This window comes from Anguilla anguilla, chromosome 18, assembly GCF_013347855.1.
Source record: "Anguilla anguilla isolate fAngAng1 chromosome 18, fAngAng1.pri, whole genome shotgun sequence".
NCBI classification, from domain to species: domain Eukaryota; kingdom Metazoa; phylum Chordata; class Actinopteri; order Anguilliformes; family Anguillidae; genus Anguilla; species Anguilla anguilla.
Genome location: NC_049218.1, coordinates 23,442,380 through 23,461,378, shown reverse-complemented (window position 1 = coordinate 23,461,378; position 18,999 = coordinate 23,442,380). Strand labels below are relative to the sequence as shown.

Genomic DNA, 18,999 nt, shown 5'->3' with positions numbered 1-18,999 from the left:
AAATAAAATAAAAAAACTGATACTAAATAAGGAAGGGTTCGGTGAATTCGATCGATCCAAATGTCTGGTTTCTAAATGAGGTGTCACGTTGTCGCGTTACCACGCCAAATATCGCTGGAGTATAATTACAACATGAACAGACAAAAATTGGGGTCACTGGAATACAAGGCAATACAAAACCTGCACAAGCAGAGGATCTCAGTAAAAGTGTGGTGGAATGTCTGCTGTAAGAATCAGGTGAGTTTAAGATGACGCATCTGCCCCAGGAACTGTGGCTGGGATTTAACCCCTGCACGACTTTGATTGAGATAGTACCTTTGCCCTGCTTTTGAGCTGTTCACACATACAGCACATATAATTACACATTCTACGCAGGCTAAACAAACACGTGCATTTGCATATACATATACATATGAGACAGACGCAGATGAAACGGGCCGTGCTGAGACCAGAGCAGGCTTTCTCCGGCTGTGTCTCTGCACACGGCCTTTCGCCGTTGGTGGGAGCAGATTTTTAATCTCAGGCCGGGGGTGACTCCCGACTCGCACTTAAGACGACATGCTCATCCGTCCTCCTCCTCCTCCTCCTCCTCCTCCTCTTCCGCAATCCTGTCTCCCCCCACCCCCCCAACGCCAGGCTGAAGAAGCAATCATAGCACACCGGCAGGCAACCCACTCCACACGCGCGCGCACACACACACACACACACGCACACACAGGCTCATACACAGGCGCGTGCACTCACACACACACACACTGGCACACGCACAAAGGCGCACACACAAATGGACACACAGGCACACACACGCAGGCACACACAAAAATGCATTGACAGACACACGCAAGCACACACCGTAAGAACTTAGCCACAAACATAAAACATAAATCCTCACGCACACAAAAACATACCCTCCCATTAATAAGGGGGTGGGGCCACACACCACTTCACAGTGTGGAAAACATCATTGGGTGGTTTGAACTCCAGAAAAATTCAACTTTCTGCCACATTCATTTTCCTGGAATAAATATTAAGCTTCCGGCTCCATTTACAAAACTTCAAATCGTGTCAATCCCGCAGTTCTTAGTGGATTCCTGCCCACAAACCATTTATCGATTCACAGCAGCAAAAGAATATCATTAACACACCAGAGCCCGTTCCCTTTAATGGCCCATTATAAACACATTAATAGCAGTGACGTCCACGCCCAAGCTTCCTCCGCCACGCAGCTGAAAATAAGCCGGGCCGGGGGTTAGTCACTATGTGGACAGGAGACACCTCGGAAAACCAGTCCGGAATGCCGGAAGCAGTGCTGGGAAAACCCGTCCAAAATGCCGGAAACAGTGCTGGGAAAACCAGTCCGGAATGCCAGAAGCAGTGCTGGGAAAACCAGTCCGGAATGCCGGAAACAGTGCTGGGAAAACCAGTCCGGAATGCCGGAAGCAGTGCTGGGAAAACCAGTCCGGAATGCCAAAAATAGTGCTGGGAAAACCAACCTGGAATTCAGGAAACAGTGCTGGTAAACTGATAGGGGACAGTCTCCCCACGGGACCATGTAAAACTGCACACCCCAGAGACAGGAGCATTGGGCAGGAGAATGCTGTTTGAATTAGATGCTAAATCAAGCCCTGATCTACAGCGGTCATCAAAGACCCCTCGCATTTATCGAAAGGGGCGTTGCCTCCAGCGTCCTGATGAAATTCCCGTTTTTTTTTTCCATCTGGCCACCTAATCACCCAATTTAGAGCGGACCGACCCACCCAATCAACACACTTAGAGCTGACCGACCCACCCAATCATCACACTTAGAGCTGACAGACACAGTAATCCCTCGCGATCATACCCCCCCCCCCCCCACCCCCCACCTTCCCTCAACCCATTGCTGGACGGCATCAGATTAGCAGCTTCTCCCGCTGACCTTTGAGCGCAAATAAAGGTCAAACACGACACTCACGGCGAGGGCCTTGGAGAGCCGCGTGCGGAAATCGTTGAGGACGATGGTGACGATGTCCTGGTGGGCGATGTAGGCGTAGCCCGCCATGAGGAAGACCTTCCTCGTCCTCACCAAATCCAGAGCGTCCTGGAACGGGACCTGGAAAAAAAAACGCGGGAGCGTGCCGATGAGATTCCGACTGTGATGAATCCACAGGACCGTCATTACTGTGAGGGGCTCCCAATTGGAATTCCATCAATATGGAATTCCAAGTTGGTTGTGCCATCGTTATGTAAGCCTGTTTGGAATGCTATCATTACGATCAAATCCCATTCTCAGATGCATCTTTACAATATCATTTCAATTGGAAACACAAATTATCTTGTTTGGAAAGTTCCTTCACAAACAGATCATCAAGCAAGATGGGAAATTACGCTTCAAGAATAAACTGAATGGTAAAAAAAAAGGGGGGAAGTTTTGACTAAAGGAATGGACGCCACCGCCCCCCACCCCCCACCCCCCTCAGACTTCCCCAGGGCAAGAAGGGCCGTATCGGTTTCTGGATTTCATGTCAACTTCAGGCCCTTATTTAATTACTTAATTAGCCTTAGCCATCCAACATTTCTGCTACATTTACTGATAAGCGCATGAATGACAGCCAAAGACTGTTCTTGAGTCCCTACATGAAACATTTTACTGTGATCTAATCTACGGGTGAACCACTGTTGGTTTATACAGCCAATTAGCTGGCTTAGCCTGGAGTAATTAGTGGAAACAAAAACCTGCACACACACCAGTCCTCCAAGCCCAGAATAGCCCACCCCTGGTGCAGCTATATATGCATATTTCCAGGAAGTCTCACCATCAAACTACATCAAACAAAAAGACAGCCATGCACTGTGCACCACAGCTACAGCATTAGCAGTTTAAAACGCTTTTATTGTGAAGGGTTTGAGAGCCCCACCTTGTAGAAGCCCTGATTTTATTGTGAAGGGTTTCTCATCCTCACCTTGTAGAAGTCCTGCTTTTATTGTGAAGGGTTTCCCATCCTCACCTTGTAGACGTCCTGCTTTTATTGTGAAGGGTTTCTCAGCCTCATCTTGTAGAAGTCCTGCTTTTATTGTGAAGGGTTTGCCAGCCTCACCTTGTAGAAGTCCTGCTTTTATTGTGAAGGGTTTGTCAGCCTCACCTTGTAGATGTCCTGCTCCACCACCGCTGCCCCGCTCAGCGTGTACGTGGACTGGACCAGCTTCTCCATCAGGGCCTCCTTCTCCTTGTCAGTGATCTGGAGGAGAGAAGTGCCCCCCGCAGGCGGGAGACAGACACAACACACTTAAACATGGAGGAGCACGTTAACATTACGTCCACTACACTGGACACCCAAGGTGAATGCATGAAATTTAAATACAAATACATAAAAATTTCTCTTTGTACCACCTCTTGAGATCTTCTGAATCATTATTTTTAATACGGCGCAATGGCGTGGGGCATATACTGTGCACGCAGGTTCTACTATGATAATACTCAGTCATTCCAAATCCTTTTTACTGACCATTCACTTAACAAGCAATTATTCACCAATTATAATACATCCAACTACTAGTTCCATCTGAAAAAGATAACTATTTTACTGTCCACAGACAAAGCAGCAGTCACAGTACTGCACCTAAAAACTAGAAAGCACTCCACCTAGTGGTACTGCGGCACACTGCAGGCCAAAGGCAGAACAGCAGCAACTTTAACAGGCCATTCCCAAATGTTAGACATACATTTTCGATATCCACCAACACATTTCTATTTTCTGTATTTTTCACCCTCAAAATATTCCATTCGTCCAGCCATAGTGGCAGTATCGTAATAAGGAAATCTCAACCATTACATTCTCAACCGGTAACCAACAGTTCTGTGCAGCCTTGTTATTGTCATTTATGTTGTGCACTAGGAGTGGGACATTTCACGATTTTCTCCAAACGATTACAAGCAGATTTGTCCTTTACTGGAGTACTCTATTTTGCTTATTTTTTGGGGGCCTAAAAGCCAGTTTTACAGCAGCTCAAAGGCATCACAGAGCACTTTAACATTAAGAGGCGAGCCCATGCAACACTCTTTGACAAGATAAAAAAAACTTATTTTGAACCATTACCAGGCACTAGCCATTTTGCTGCTGTAGGCTAGGGGAGGAAGGGGGGGGGGGTGCTATACATGCTTTGACCTAATACTATACTATGCCAATTATTTTTGAAAGATGCAATCTATGAGTAGGTAAATAAATAAATAAATAAATAAATAAATAAATATTATTCTGAATACATTTGTTTGTAAATGTTTAAGAATCTGCTAGAGTACTTGTTTAACTCAAGCAAACAGTACCACCCCTAATGTACACCCCATACATCATCCCTCGACAGCCCTAAAAGTCACTGGATAATTGCGAGGGTTGCAAGTTCAAATCTTGGATGGTGCACTGCTGTAGGATGTGGATCCTGGATGGCTTCGATAAAATATCCAGCATAAATGAATAAAACTTGAAATTTTGGACCTGCAAGCCGCTCTAGCCGTAATAAATCAATGTCCTTCTCTGCAAAGGTCTTTAAAATTTCCAAACTAATGTAAAATGAGCCAATACTGCACCACTCATTTTTAATACAAAAATAATGAGCATAAAAACAAACATCTGTTCCTATTAGCAGTTTCGCTCGATGAACATGGAAAAAAACTATGGCTGCGCACACACACTATGAAACGCAGCGCCTGCACCGCCTCCGGAACGCCGCTGTAACCTTAATTATCGCTAATGGGCGGAGAATTTCTGACTGCCGCGTCCGAGCTTCCTGTCAGGAATTCTGGGAAGCCGCGTGTCCTCTTAAAAGTTGCAGGAGTAGTGAGCGGGAGGCTCAGGAACAGGAGCAAGGAACGGGAGGCTCAAGAGCAGGAGCAGGGAGCAGGAGGCTCAGGAACAGCAGCAGGGAGCAGGAGGCTCAGGAACAGCAGCAGGGAGCAGGAGGCTCAGGAACAGCAGCAGGGAGCAGGAGGCTTGTTAGCAATAAATAAAGTGCATGAATTGGCTAGATAGCTACCGTTAATGTACTATATGTAATGTACGTATGCTTCAGCAAACAGCTGTTATATCTCACAAGTTATCTGAAAGCAAGCATCTGTATAGAAATTACTGAATGATGGAGCAGTAACGTTAGTTACTGATAAGCAAGTTTCAGTAGAGAAAGGATAGTGGTCATACTAGCTGATGGAATGACATTTCAAAAGCTGTGTTTTTTTCACCAATTTACTGCATTCTGATAAAAATAACTATTTTGCCATAATATGCCAACTCGAAACAAGAAATGTATGCCATTCATTTTATTGTGACACTTGTAACGAAAGCAGGATAAAGAGAGACAAATAATGTCTTGGGTTCTGATCAAAGAGAATTCTTGCCACACAGGCTAATAATGTGTTTTTTAAACCCCAAGGAGCCACTTCTGTTTTAATTTACTCATGTTGAGCTAGCTTGCTCGAGCATGACATCTCATTTTCAACCTTTCATTCAAATTAAGCACTTTCTCTTTGAACCTTGCAGTCCCTACCAACAACTACGCAAATATTGTGATCAACAAACGACACGAGTGTCAAACCAAAAGATGATTGGCTCAAAGAAACGGGAGTTCTTATTCTGTTGTTTTTCAAGTCTGGGTTATCGCCACTTGTATTTAAGAAATAAATAAATAAAAGACCACAGAGTACCTGTGTTCATAGGACACAGCATATTTTTCCCTGCATTTTCGCTCTTTTCTGTGTAAAAGAAGACTCGTGCATTAACACGACCGCTGAAGAGGGTTGTTAGATATTCATAAGAAAGCGTTGGTAGATATAGGCTATTGATAATCAAGCTGTATCGTTCACGCTCTCTTTGACCCAGACAAGACTTATTTAGGGTACTGGCCCGATTGGGTAAGTGACAAATCAATCAACTGGGCCCAACCAATCTCATCTCAGCCCTGGGCCAGTGGGCACTCCTTACTGCCGAGTCCCGTTATCTGACCACTGACTGCACTAACACTCTAATGTAACCATCAAATTCCATTCTCCACTGGTATAGACCATATAGCCACATTCGTATCGTGGCACATGTTATTGCGGGTACACCATTTATACGCCCACACCTCCCCGGATGGCTCTCTCCTGCTACTAAATCAACAGCCATCAGCCGATCCACATCCCCCCCCCCCCATTCCACAGGGCCTCTACAAACACCCCAGATCCGCCTCTCTGCCCTCCCTATGGCGAAACATACAGGAGCGCTAATCGACTTCCGTCTGATAAATATGCTTTGTGATTTCTACAGGATGTGGATGATATATACGCGGGGTTCAGCATGCAAACGACTAATCCATACACAGCACTTGTCCATGTATTTGAAAGCGATGCTGATTACTCCCTGTTGATCGTAAATCACAACCACACTAATATTTACAATTTAACATAAAAATACCCCACACTTCCAGATACCATTATGCTACATCACCGTCACATACACAGACACTAAAAATAAAGATTTATTAAAGGGGTTACAAACCAAAGCACCCGTCCATTGACATTGACTTCTTTATGTGTACTGTCATCGTTATTTACAAGTAGGCTACTGGAAAGTAGAATTTACACTTTTTCCAACCGATTCAACCAAAACTCATAATCGTTTGATTATCAGTGTCTGTAAAAAAGCGTAAGGTCACACAATGTCACTTTTCTGCCACATACAGAAATGAGCAAACAAAATCTTGGACGTGGTCAAATCTTGGACCTTCACACACTCAGATAAAACTCCCCAGCGTAATCGTTTGATGGCTTGACACTGCACCAGCAGAAAGGTGAATGATCTTGGAATTACCCTTTCGACAGGGTGGACAGTTATGGACCTCCTGGCACCTTTATCCTGGAATAAGCTTCAGAAAAACACCCTCCCTGGACACCACTGGAGGAACTAAAATCTAAATTCCATAAAGTACCGTAGGGAGTGGGATTGCTTTTAAGTACAGGCACTCTTTGTTTCTGCTGATGGTAGTTATTGAATACACGGTATATGGTCTGTGTATAATGATCCACCCCCTCTTGGCCGGCACTCCCTCTAAAAAAAACTGTGTGATCAAATGCAGGGAACTCAAAGCAAACGCTCGCCTTCTGCCTCTGCAGTTTTTCCATCTACGGATGAAAGAAACGACTGGCGCACTTTATCAATTACGCCATTACACCCCCATCGCCAGTGAGAGAACAAGGCCCTCGCTGCAGTGGTTAAAACGCTGGGTTCATAAGAGGAAGTTTGAAAGCGTTCCAGATGGTATTTACGTCGGCGCACGAGGACGAGCACGGCGGCCTGCGGAGGATGTGAACCCGCGACCTCCTGGATTATCGACGCTCGGCCGCACTGCGATTCGTGGGGTCCCCCCCCACCCCTCTTTCGTTAGTCCCTCAAAGCCGCACGCGTACGACCTGGCTCACACAAAAGGGCCACAAAAGGAGCGAGTGTTACAGAACTTCCGACCATTTAGAAGGCTTCTCACAGGAGCTGCAGTTCAACAAACCCGTGCACAACCATCCCGGCTCCCTTTCCAAGAAATGCAATCTATTTTGGGGAAACTGCAGGTCTGACAGCTGCCGAAGAGAACCGCGCGCAGAGAAATTCCGCCTTCTACGCCCGGCAGCAAAGTCAGCTTACAGCAAGCCTACAGCGCCCCCTGCTGTCTACAGGCTATAAAATCCAGAGGGCTGTCCGTGGAACAGATCACCGTTTAAGGCTAAAGTTAATTCCCCCACATCCGCTCAGTGCTTTTCTCCTTTTTCATTACTCCCTCCGTAAAATGTCCTCTGAAGTGTTGTGTGCCAATTGCAAATGCTGTTAAGACTAAATAAAGATTGACTGATTGTTAACTAAACGAGGTGTGAAGGCTAAACGCGAAAGTCGATGGAGAACTACAGGACGCTAAGCTATCAATCCGTTGAAAGGTTCCTTTCTACAGTCAACCTGCGCCCTTTCGGATGGCAATCCCCTCTGACTGCGAGTTCTGTGATTAACATTAAACTGACCAACTCCCACCCGATTTTATTTTGTAAGGAGTATGATTACACCGCGCTAAGGTTCGGAATAGCAGACGACCAAAAGCGGTCCAAACGAGCGCGGGACTGCAAATATGCCGCAATTACCCTTTAGCCTCAGTAGCCTTCAGGGTTTGTTTTGACGTGAGTGATGAAGGCAGCAGAACTCATTAAATTGGCCCACTGTGTCATAATGGAGGCCATTCCAATGCAGAACTTTCACAGTTAAAATGGCTCACTACCAGAGTACAGGTAATTCTCATAAAGAAGACAGTGAAAATGGTTGACTGTATCATAGTGCAGGTAAGTCTGATACAGAACTCAGTTAAAATGGCACACTGTATCATAGCGCAGGTATCTCAGATACAGAACTCACTGTTAAAATGGCTGACTGTGCCATAGCGCAGGTATCTCAGATAAAGAATTCTGTTAAAATGGCTGACTGTATCAGAGTGCAGGTAATTCAGATACAGAACTCAGTTAAAATGGCTCACCGTGTCATAGCGCAGGTCATTCTGGTGCAGAAACTCGGTCTTGTGTCTGGAAGGCAGATCGGCGAAACGGTGGCGGAAAAGGTCCATCTCCTGCTGTATGAACCAGCGCCTCAGGTCCTCCCTGGAAAGCCCAGCATCACCACGTTCATTACGCTTTTTACAGCACTTTGAGGCGACCTATGTAGGGGCTGTTTGGTGAAAAAGTGCCCAAAGCCATTGTGGGATGACACAGTAATACAGTCAGGACAACCCCAATGCCAGAAGCTGTCAGCTAGCTGTTCTTGAGCCCTAAAACATGACCAGTTACCATGACAGGGAAGCTCCACCAATCAAAGTGGGCGGGGCACAGGATAGAGGTGTGCTGCTCCATTCCTGAAAGGCACCAGCTTTTTAAATTTTACTCCTTTTTCCTCTTACTGAAGCTCGCCTCCTTTAGATCAGATTAAGGCTGATTCGCTCTCTGGGGAGGCTCCAGGCAGCAGTAAAACAGCGGGTCAGTGGGCCCCTGAGCCCGGGGCGGGGCAGGGCAGGGCAGGGGGTCCACGTTCTGAGAGGGAGAGCCTTACGTTTGGCAGTAGGCCAGGCGGAGGATGAAGTGGGAGATGTGGTCCTTCCTCCGCTTCTCGCACTCAGTGGGGCCCGTCTGCTGCTTCCGGTCATCCTGAGCCTAACAGGCAAGAGGAGAACATGAGCACACAGCTAGCGTTAGCGCTAAAGCAGCATTAGCAGCACAGCTCCACTCAGGGGAGGAGAACGTGAGCAGAGCGCTAACGCTAGCGCTAAAGCAGCATTAGCAGCACAGCTCCACAAAACACACAAGCACTGAGTCATTCACACACAGGTCTGATGCAAACATGTTGCTCTTAGGTAAGTATTGGACACCAGGTTTCCACTGTCAGTTTTTTTTTTTTAGCCTGATGCTCATTTACTGTAATTACAGCAGCTGTGCTCCAATCCCACTGCTGATATAAACACTCAATAGATAGATCAATATGGGCCTCACAGATCACTCTGGCTACGCCTGCCAACGACTTAATAATAACAATAATAATGGACTGAAATAAAAACATTTTCTTAAAACGTCCTGAAGGTGGAAGAAAAACTATCAATGTACGCAATACAACGGCCTCATATTGACAGGTTTATCATATTTTTTAATTGTGGTCCTGAACTCCATAAAAAAGAGGCCATTGCATTAACATACAATTTGACCTTCACTAGAGCAACAAATGATAAACAGGCTATGAATTCAGCCTTGGCATCCCAGTACAAACAGAGTCAGCCTGAATCCCCCCTCCCCCCCCCCCCCCGGCCCTTCCCACATCGCTTAGCAACCCCGCATCAGCACCAGTGAGTTTGCCGCAAACAGCCAACGAGACTGCGGGAACTCACAGAAGCCTCTAACTTGTACGGGAAGTTGAGGTTGGAAATCTCAGCGCTGAGCTTTCTGTAGTAGTCCTCCGAGCCCTTCACGTAGCTCACACCCAGAGTCTCCACCGTCTTCAGAACTGGAAAACCAGACAGCCTGTCGTTCATCTTTAGCTTAAAACAAGGACATTTCAAATGAACCACTCCTTGACTTAAATCAGTCTTCAGTACCAGAATATAAAACAGCCTGTCACTCATCTTTACGTTAAAATAATTACAATTCAAATGAACCGCACAGTCAGTCAAATCAGTCTTCAGAACCAGAATACCAAACAGCCAGTCACTCATCTTTACGTTAAGATAAATGCATTTCAAATGAACCACGCTGTCACTTAAATCAGCTATTCTGACAAACATATTCAGTTCTGCTCTCAAATATCAAGCTATATTACACAACGAGCTAAGATTTGGAGGGGATGCTCCTGACGTGCGGGAGACGTCCTTACGTTTGACCCGTTCCACCGCGAACGTCTCGAACTCGGCGAGCGAGATGTTTTCGGTGGGAGGCACCCCGTACAGCTGCAGACAGTGCCCATACTCGGACTGAGAAGGACCAATCGCTTTCCTCCTCCTGCCGAACTCCATGGTGGTCTCTACAACCGGCAGAGAGTTAGGAACATTGATACAGCAATGCGTTTCACAACCCAGCAGCACTGCCTGACAGTGAAATCAAAACAACGCACCATTACCACGCTCGTTTTATTTACATTATAGGTATGACAACTGTTATTAGCACTGTGACATTTTCTATTTTGTTAACCTGGAAGCAACAAAAATGTTATTTTGTTTACTAGCTATACCATACCTACACTACGGCTATTATTATTGTATTCAAGATTCTTAGAGACAAATTTTGCATCATATCATCACTTACTGTTATTTCTCATTTAGCATTCAACGTTATACTTTAGATTGTACATTTCATTCATTCATGTATCCATTATATACCATGTCAATAAAGCAGTTGAGGTTACTTAGTTAATTAGCTAGCTCGAACAAAAAAAACGACAACGATTAGAGTAAGAAATATATTCTACTCTATATATTTTACTCTATCATTAACAAAGATTTATATACACAACTTCATTTATCAAGTACGGGGTATGAATAAAGCTAGAAAGTTAGCAACGATGCCGTTCATTTCGATGCGTTATGAAGCTATACAGTTCTTGGCTGTCATTTGCTACCTAGCAATGCTTGCTTGCAAGAAACATATTCGGCGACTCAAGGTTATATTGTAGTTTAACTAGCCAGCGTACAACAAAAACGAAACAGTCCTATACCGAAGTTTGTACCGCTAAATAAGATGTTTTTTGTAATCTTCCGCAGTTTCGTGCAGCTGGCTAGTGGTGATGATAATAAGGTACATAGGGAGAGCGTTCAAATATTTTAACCTATAATTGATTAGCACTTAAAGTCTCAATTCTTATGTCAACCAGAAACGGTAAAACATACTCATGATACATTCTATGATAAATCATTAGTAAAGCCACCGTACTTACATTCTTGAAGTTGGCTGAAAGAAATCCTTTCTTTTCCTTGACAGTCCCGCCAACAAGCAATATCTGTCAAAAGCGCGGGTAAATGACGTCAGACAGAATAAGCAAATCATTTCCAACCTTCTTCTTCTTCGGTGGATTTAGTTAAAGTGTATGCTGCCACCTACTGTGTTGGCAGATGGATTGATGGATTAAAAAACTTTATGACATACTGTATTATGACAACGACATTATGAATGCAGAAAGCCAAATGGCTAAATACAAATAAATAAATAAATAAATAAGAACACAAATTAAAAAAAAAAAATTTCCTAACTTGTTTTGTATCATTGTCCCACATTCTACTGCCCAGTTCTATAGACTTTAAAAATGAATAACTCAATTTTAGCACTGCTATCCCTGTGCAGAGCTATCCCTTCCATTACGCAGATCGGGCACCGTGCCTCGGGCCCCGCCTTTTCTCCCAGGGCCCCGCCTTCTATGGGGCGATATAGCTATGGGGCGATATAGCTCAGGAGGTAAGACCGATTGTCTGGCAGTCGGAGGGTTGCCGGTTCAAACCCCACCCTGGGCATGTCGAAGTGTCCTTGAGCAAGACACCTAACCCCTAACCTCTAACTGCTCTGGAGAATGAGAGGCATCAATTGTAAAGCGCTTTGGATAAAAGCGCTATATAAATGCAGTCCATTTACCATTCTCGCCTAGAGCCCCAGCAGCAGCATTGGCTTCCAAGTAGAAGAATCAGAAGGTGCCAATGTTTTGGAGGGGCCCCCAAATTATTATTTGCCTTGAGCACCCAAAAGTCTAGGAACAGTTGTGCCTGTGTAGCCCAGAACCCCACAAACCCGGATATCCATACAACCCATTGAGCTATTGACACCAAATTCTGATCAATCACCATCAATTATACTATATAACTAGGACAGGCAGACAGACTGACAGACAATGCTCTTCTCTCTCCGTTGTGTTTGCGCACACAGCACAGTCACACACGCCGCCAATAGGATACCAGGTGCAGTTTGACCCTGGTGCCCTCGGTGCCCCACATTGTAAGAAAAAAACGCAAATATTGAACCCCTAGGGCAGGGGTGGCCAACCCAGGTCCTGGAGAGCCGCAGTGTCTGCTGGCTTTTGTTTTTACTCGGCACTTAATTGATCAATTAAAGCGGTTGATTACATAGTTAACTCACCTCACCTGGTTTATTTTGTGTAAGTGGTTGTTGTATTTAAAGTCAAAACAAAAACCCGCAGACCTTGCGGCTCCCCAGGACCGGAGTTGACCACCCCTGCCCTAGGGGTACAATGGCTTGTCACTGGGGCCGTACCGTCAAAGCTACACCCATTGTATCCTTTTCACCTAAATGATAATTTCCTACCTTCAACTTATGCTCATTTCATTAAATCCAGATGGGCTGGTGGCACATCAGTCAAGCACAGCGCTGCCACCCAATATCCACAAAATAGTATTCTGTGAGATTATTAGGGGATAGGACAACAAACTTACATCTGATGCAATTTAGAAAAAATGAATGAAGTCTGTGACCATATTATTGATAATATGTATCTGTTTGTTGAAATGAATGTAATTTTAACATGTGGCAATCACTCTGTCCATCCTCACTGTGTGTGGGGGCCAAGCACACTGGAGTTCCCCTTCAAGCAGGTTCATCACAGGTCCATGTGTTTAAAACCTGTTAGTAATTGGCCTACTATGAAGCAAGTGTTTTTTCAGGTATTTAGCTTTTTGGCCATTACATGATTTATGAAGGTCATCAGACTTTGGTTTCATTACATCAGTGTGCTCTCTCCTTGACAAAGGGAGCCAGGCACTTGTGTCACCTCATATTTTTACCCCAGTGAAACAGAAAGCCATGGAGGACCTCTTACAAATTACTCAGGACTCTGCCGAAAAACAAAACATAAATGATGACATGCTTCTGTGGGATTTTTATTTAACGATTTCTAGGAGTGCAAATAATTGTGACACACACATTTTTGAGAAATTATTTCTTTGAACAATTTTACCTCAATTAAAGGTGTGATTCTCATATTGCGAGTGTGAGATCACCCTGATAACCAGCTTTTGCTCATCTTTACTGAGTGCCAACAATTCCAGAGGGCATTGTACATGTATCCCTGTTAATAGAGACAATATTCATGCCTTTTCAGGGCACTATACCATTGATAAGGTTTTATATCCTTTGAGGTACAGCATTGTACTGTTTCAGAGTGGCTCATTTCCTGGTAGAATAGAATTGGCCCACCTAGGACTCTATTTTTTTCAGAACAGCCACGCCAACCAATACACAAGGCCGTTACTTATAGCAACCTCCTTCTGTTCCACGTGTTCTTCTTCTTAAAATGTCTTCAACACCTTTTGTGGAATGGCAAATCACAGCCTAGTAGCAACACTCATAGCAACCCCTGTTGTCCAATCAGGAGGGCCGTAGACAAGCATACTCTCCTCCATAGAGTGTTATGTCACCACACCACTTCTTTTCCCACCTCGGTTCACAAGTTAAGCTGGCACGCACTTACGTTGGAAAGTGACACTTCATGAGCAAGCGAGAGAACCACAAGCACCCAATCCCTCCTTCAGTGACACTGGCACCAATTATGCCCAATTATGTGCGGCTCTGCAGGGTTGCCAGCTAACGTTGGCACTGGCACTGTCCAGATTTGATACCAGACTGTGGGGATTACCCATGCCCTGGAAGTATCTTACAAGATGAGCTACCTACTGTAGCAGCCGCCCCCCCCCCAAACCCCTAACCCACTTTCCCTTATAATAAGTAAAGCAGTGTTTCCAGACCCAGGTCCTGATGGTACACTGCGACACACTCACTCACTCAAGTTTAGCAGTCTGAAGATTCTCCACCAGGGGGAGCTACTAGCACTCACAGCACAGCTAAATGGTGCTTCACATCAATGACGCTGTGTGTCCTTGCTGCTCCAGCTTCACCAGGCTGTGAGTTCGGTAGGCATGACTGAGCTGTCACTGCGCGTTACGGCTGATGTGTCTTTCATTACAGGAAGCTTTCCGTGGTGCTGGCTGAGGATAAATGGACCCTTGTACATGTTTATATTTTTATTTTTCCTCTTAAATTTAATAGCGCCGTCAGATCAAGGCCATTATTGCCGCACACCAGAGTTGGAATGAGTGACAGTTTTCTGTTTGTTCTGTAATACACTGCAGTAAGACCTGACAAGAAGCAATAAATTCAGCTTAAACACTAATGCTCGTAGATGACATTGACTTTGGTATCTGACAGCCCCTTAATGTCTAAATGAAAACTCAAACCCTTACACAGGTAATAAACAAAACATGGAAAGACACTCGTATAGTCTCTTAATAGGGAGTTTGACCAGCGTATGCAAGCTATATATGTGTAATGGCAAAGAATTGTTATGGAAATCTGCAGGGGGAAAACAACAATCTCATGCTCTGTAGATGGGGGCATTGTCAGTTTGAAAGAGTACCCTCATGATGAACAGTATCCTTTAACGTTTGATGGAAATTACCCCTTCGCGTCAAGTACGGTTTGACATCGACCTTGTCTTCTAAAAATATGAGTGTATGCCAAAACAGTGCCAGGAAAACCCACCCAATACATTACCACAACACAACCACAACAACCTTCCATTCTTGTATTTACATCTTCAGTTTCACTGCCAGTACATTCTTAGCATGGCAGACATAAATCTTCCCCATACGTAGTAAGAACCAACAATAACTTTGTAAGAACCTGTACCAGTTATTTAAGAATGAATGGCTGGTCTTCACTTCTGAGACATGCACCACGGTCTGAAATTTAATCCTCACTGCAGCAGTAGCAACTGTGGCTAGCTGACCTGGAGGATGGCACGATCGTCTCTGTCGTGGTCCAGATCGGGGGGGTTATAATGAGTAAAGTTTATCCCGCCTTACAATGCACTTAGTGACTCCTTTGGACTATGAGTTGCTTGCTGTTTACCCGCAGCCCCTAAACAACAAGTGCAGTCCTTCACTGCCGTGGCTATTCAGCTCCGCTTCTGGGCAACAGAGTGACAAGTTACAAGGTTGAAGGGACGCAATGGGGCATTTTAATTATAAGAATAATAATAATAGTAATTCCTTGCATTTATATATCAATTTTCTCAAATCACTTTACAGTGATATGGGTGAAAGTTATACCTCAGCCACCACCAACGCGTAACACCCACCTGGGTGATGCACGGCAGCCATTTTGCACCGGGATTCCCACCACACATCAGCCTAGCCGAAAAGGGAGATAACAATTAAATCAGGGAGATTATTTTAAACGAGAAGAAAAAGAAGGAATAAGTGTAATAAACGATGTTAAGGAAGCTAATTCCTCATCCAATTTAAAAGTCGAAGCTTAATAATTGAATCGTATACTTCGGTTCTAACGTTCACCCAACACTGTCTGAATGAACACAATTAGCTTTATCAGCAGCCATTAGCGAACGGTTGGCACACTGGATCATTTTCTACGCGCAGCCTACCAGACAAAACATTGTACTTATCCCATTAAGAGAGCATTACTTTATTGCCCGTTAACAAGGAGAAGTAGAAACGCAGAGTTTATCTCTTTGTAACAATATCCATTCTCTGTCTGATGCTGATAGCCTGCGTTCATCTGTAATTCTACTAACAAAAAAGTACCAGAGATAAGTAACATTTCTCTCACTGTTCTGACTCAGTTTCCAGCAGGGTAATGTGAATTATCAATCTTTTGAGGAGTTTCTGGGTGAATGTATTAAAAATGGCTGACGTCAGAACACCCTGCAGATGAGGAGCTGGTTATTGTATTTATAGGAAAAGTAATTAAGTTTTTGCTACTACAAGATAGTGCTGCTTTTCTCTGAGGCTCTTACAGTAAATCCTTCAAATTTCATCTTCATTAATTTCTTTTTACTGTTGCTACTGCTACCAATACTGTTATTATTATTATTATTATTCAACACTGATGAATAATATTCCTGATCACAGAGCTTCTCCACCCTAGCTCCCCAATGGTGGAACAAACTCCCCATTCCTCTACAAATCACTCGGTCATTGCCCATCTTTCGCTGTGGTCTGAAGATGCATCTCTTCAGACTATACCTGGACTATTACTATTCTGTAGGGCACTCTCAATCTAGGATTGCACTCATCACTTGAATCCTTCTAATTTGATCTTGTAGCACTTTAATGTTACACTTGTATCTACATCCAAGGCCATTCTAAACAGAGACATAATAACATACCCCCCCCTCCCCCCACCCCACTGCCCATGAGCATTGCTGCTGCTGAAAATGTATTTTATGTATTTTAGCTGCTCTTTACTGTTTGTTTTACACTGTGTTGCCAGAATGCCGAAGGAAAATTTCCATTTCACGTAAATGTAATGGACAATAAAGTTTTCTTATCTTATCTTATCTTATCTTATCTTATCTTATCTTATCTTATCTTATCTTATCTTATCCAGTGCTTATATTGCACTTGTATCATTATCTTGATGTTGTAGCTTGTTGTCATGTCTCCTAGTTTGACTTACCATAACTTTTTGACCTAGCCTATGTTTACTGTGTGAACTGAACTTGTGTTCAATGAACTGTGTTCATGGCTATGGATAACTGTTACATAATGAGTATTGTACCTTATCGGACCTGTTTTTTGTAGTTCTTCCAATGACCTTTGGTATGTACTTATTGTGCGTCACCTTGGATAATACAAATATCCTGACTTCAGCTTGTGCATTGTCTAATTTAAAGCATATTGTTATTAAAAGAGTGTTTTAATCTTGATTTGTTAAACTGTATATAAATGATTGTGATTGTGAAGTGATGTGCTAATTAATTATCTTATAAGGACATCACAAGTGAATTTGCACAGCCAGTCTGCAAATGAGACAGTAGTGTCACTATCAGCTCAATTTATTTTATTTTTTTTTAAATCAAGGAAACAAATATGGCCAAATTGGCCAATGCCAATGACAAAGCTAGGGGGCAGTGAAATTTGCTGATTTCAGCAGAGGTTCAGGCCTCTACCTAGTGCAAATTTTACAATATGTAAACAATGTAGCGGCCATATTGGAATTTGTAGCTGAATCGTGTGACCTATGGGTATCTTGATTCATTCAAGAAGGAAGAAGCAGATCATTGCCTGCGTCATTCCCTGCCTTAATCCAGCAGCTTCAGGGGACCTCCCTGGATCTTAGACATTTCTCAGAAGAGTAAAAGACAATAGCACACATTTGCTGTTTTGGTGCATTGCCCTGAAACTCCATTATTGATATCTTCGATTTGTTTTTGTTTTTTTTGTTTCATTTTATATTTATGTATCCTGCTGCCTTTCTGGCGAGAGCTTTCTTAGAAATAAAATGAATTAAAAATAAAACTATTTCATAAAACTACATTTCAGTAAAATATAAAGAGAAACTATGGGTCAATATTAAAAATTAGTTCTAATATCATCTATGATCAACACACTGCATATTGGTCATTTCGGGTTGTTAGCTTCTGTTCAATAACTGTTACAGATGTGAAATCCAGAACAACTGAAAACAATTAAGACATCAGCGGTTTGGAATGCATGACTTCTCATTTTTGGATGCAAACCCCTGATTGGTCATCGTCTGGGCCCCTTCCTCCGCTGCTCCAAAGACCATTCTCCCTCAATGACATCACCATCTAGGAATGTCTGCAGTTCGAGTGGGCTGGTGTCCCACTAGGCAGTGAAACCTTTAAGATGGCACCTGTTCTTCATTTTGAAGCACAGTGCAGCATTTTATGGATAATGTCAGCTCTGAGACATGTAGATAACAAAAGAGTAAGAAACCAGTCCCACCCAGCAATTTTCTGATAATCATTCAGGTTGAAGATATAGAATGAAAGAGCTTGGTACATCCTTCACATTGTACCAATTCATCAACCTCTGAAGCTATTATGATTAAGACCGTGTAAAAGGTACAGAAATAAGTCACATCAGGAAAAAAAAAGGTTTTCCATTTTAATGGTATTTTGCATTTGTTTTATTTTGTTAGTTGCCGTAAATGTATACAGATTGGCCATCACTACTGAGAACCATGAATTGATCTGAAAAGAAAAATCAATCAATCAAAAAAAATCTCTCCACACTCTCCACCCTACACACACACCCCACACTCTCCACCACACACACACTCCCCACACTCCACCACACACACACTGCCCACTCTCTACATCCTATGCACACACCCCACTCTCTACATCCTACACACACCCCACACCACCTCTTTGAAGCTGAAACCCTCAAAGGCTATTTAAATATAAAAAGAATCAAGTTTCACTGACATTGCAACTGTTGAATCAGCTCTAAATCCATGTTGTTCACATGGCCTTATGCCTGAAGCAGATCCTGAGTCCAACACCAAGTCTCTATGCAACCACTGCAAGGCTAAAGTGATGTTCACCTGTGCATGGTAGGGGAGAGTTGGGCAAAATCTAACATGGGGCAAAATGTAACATATACTTAAAAATATTACATACATATATATATATATATATATATATATATATATATAACAATCTTCATAAA

At 43.5% G+C, this 18,999-nt stretch overlaps 1 protein-coding gene across 1 annotated transcript in view; it reads right to left on the bottom strand.

The window, feature by feature from the left end:
- Positions 1-11,526, bottom strand: part of prim2 (DNA primase subunit 2) — a 79,202-nt gene extending 67,676 nt beyond the window's left edge. The window contains exons 1-7 of the mRNA XM_035399645.1: positions 11,442-11,526; positions 10,386-10,532; positions 9,904-10,019; positions 9,078-9,178; positions 8,512-8,632; positions 3,120-3,215; positions 1,952-2,089 (exon numbers count right to left, since the gene is read on the bottom strand). Of these exons, the coding sequence (XP_035255536.1) occupies positions 1,952-2,089; positions 3,120-3,215; positions 8,512-8,632; positions 9,078-9,178; positions 9,904-10,019; positions 10,386-10,524 (711 nt within the window). The 5' untranslated portion in view covers positions 10,525-10,532; positions 11,442-11,526. The remainder of the gene's footprint in view (positions 1-1,951; positions 2,090-3,119; positions 3,216-8,511; positions 8,633-9,077; positions 9,179-9,903; positions 10,020-10,385; positions 10,533-11,441) is intronic.
- Between the last annotated feature and the right edge of the window lie 7,473 nt (positions 11,527-18,999).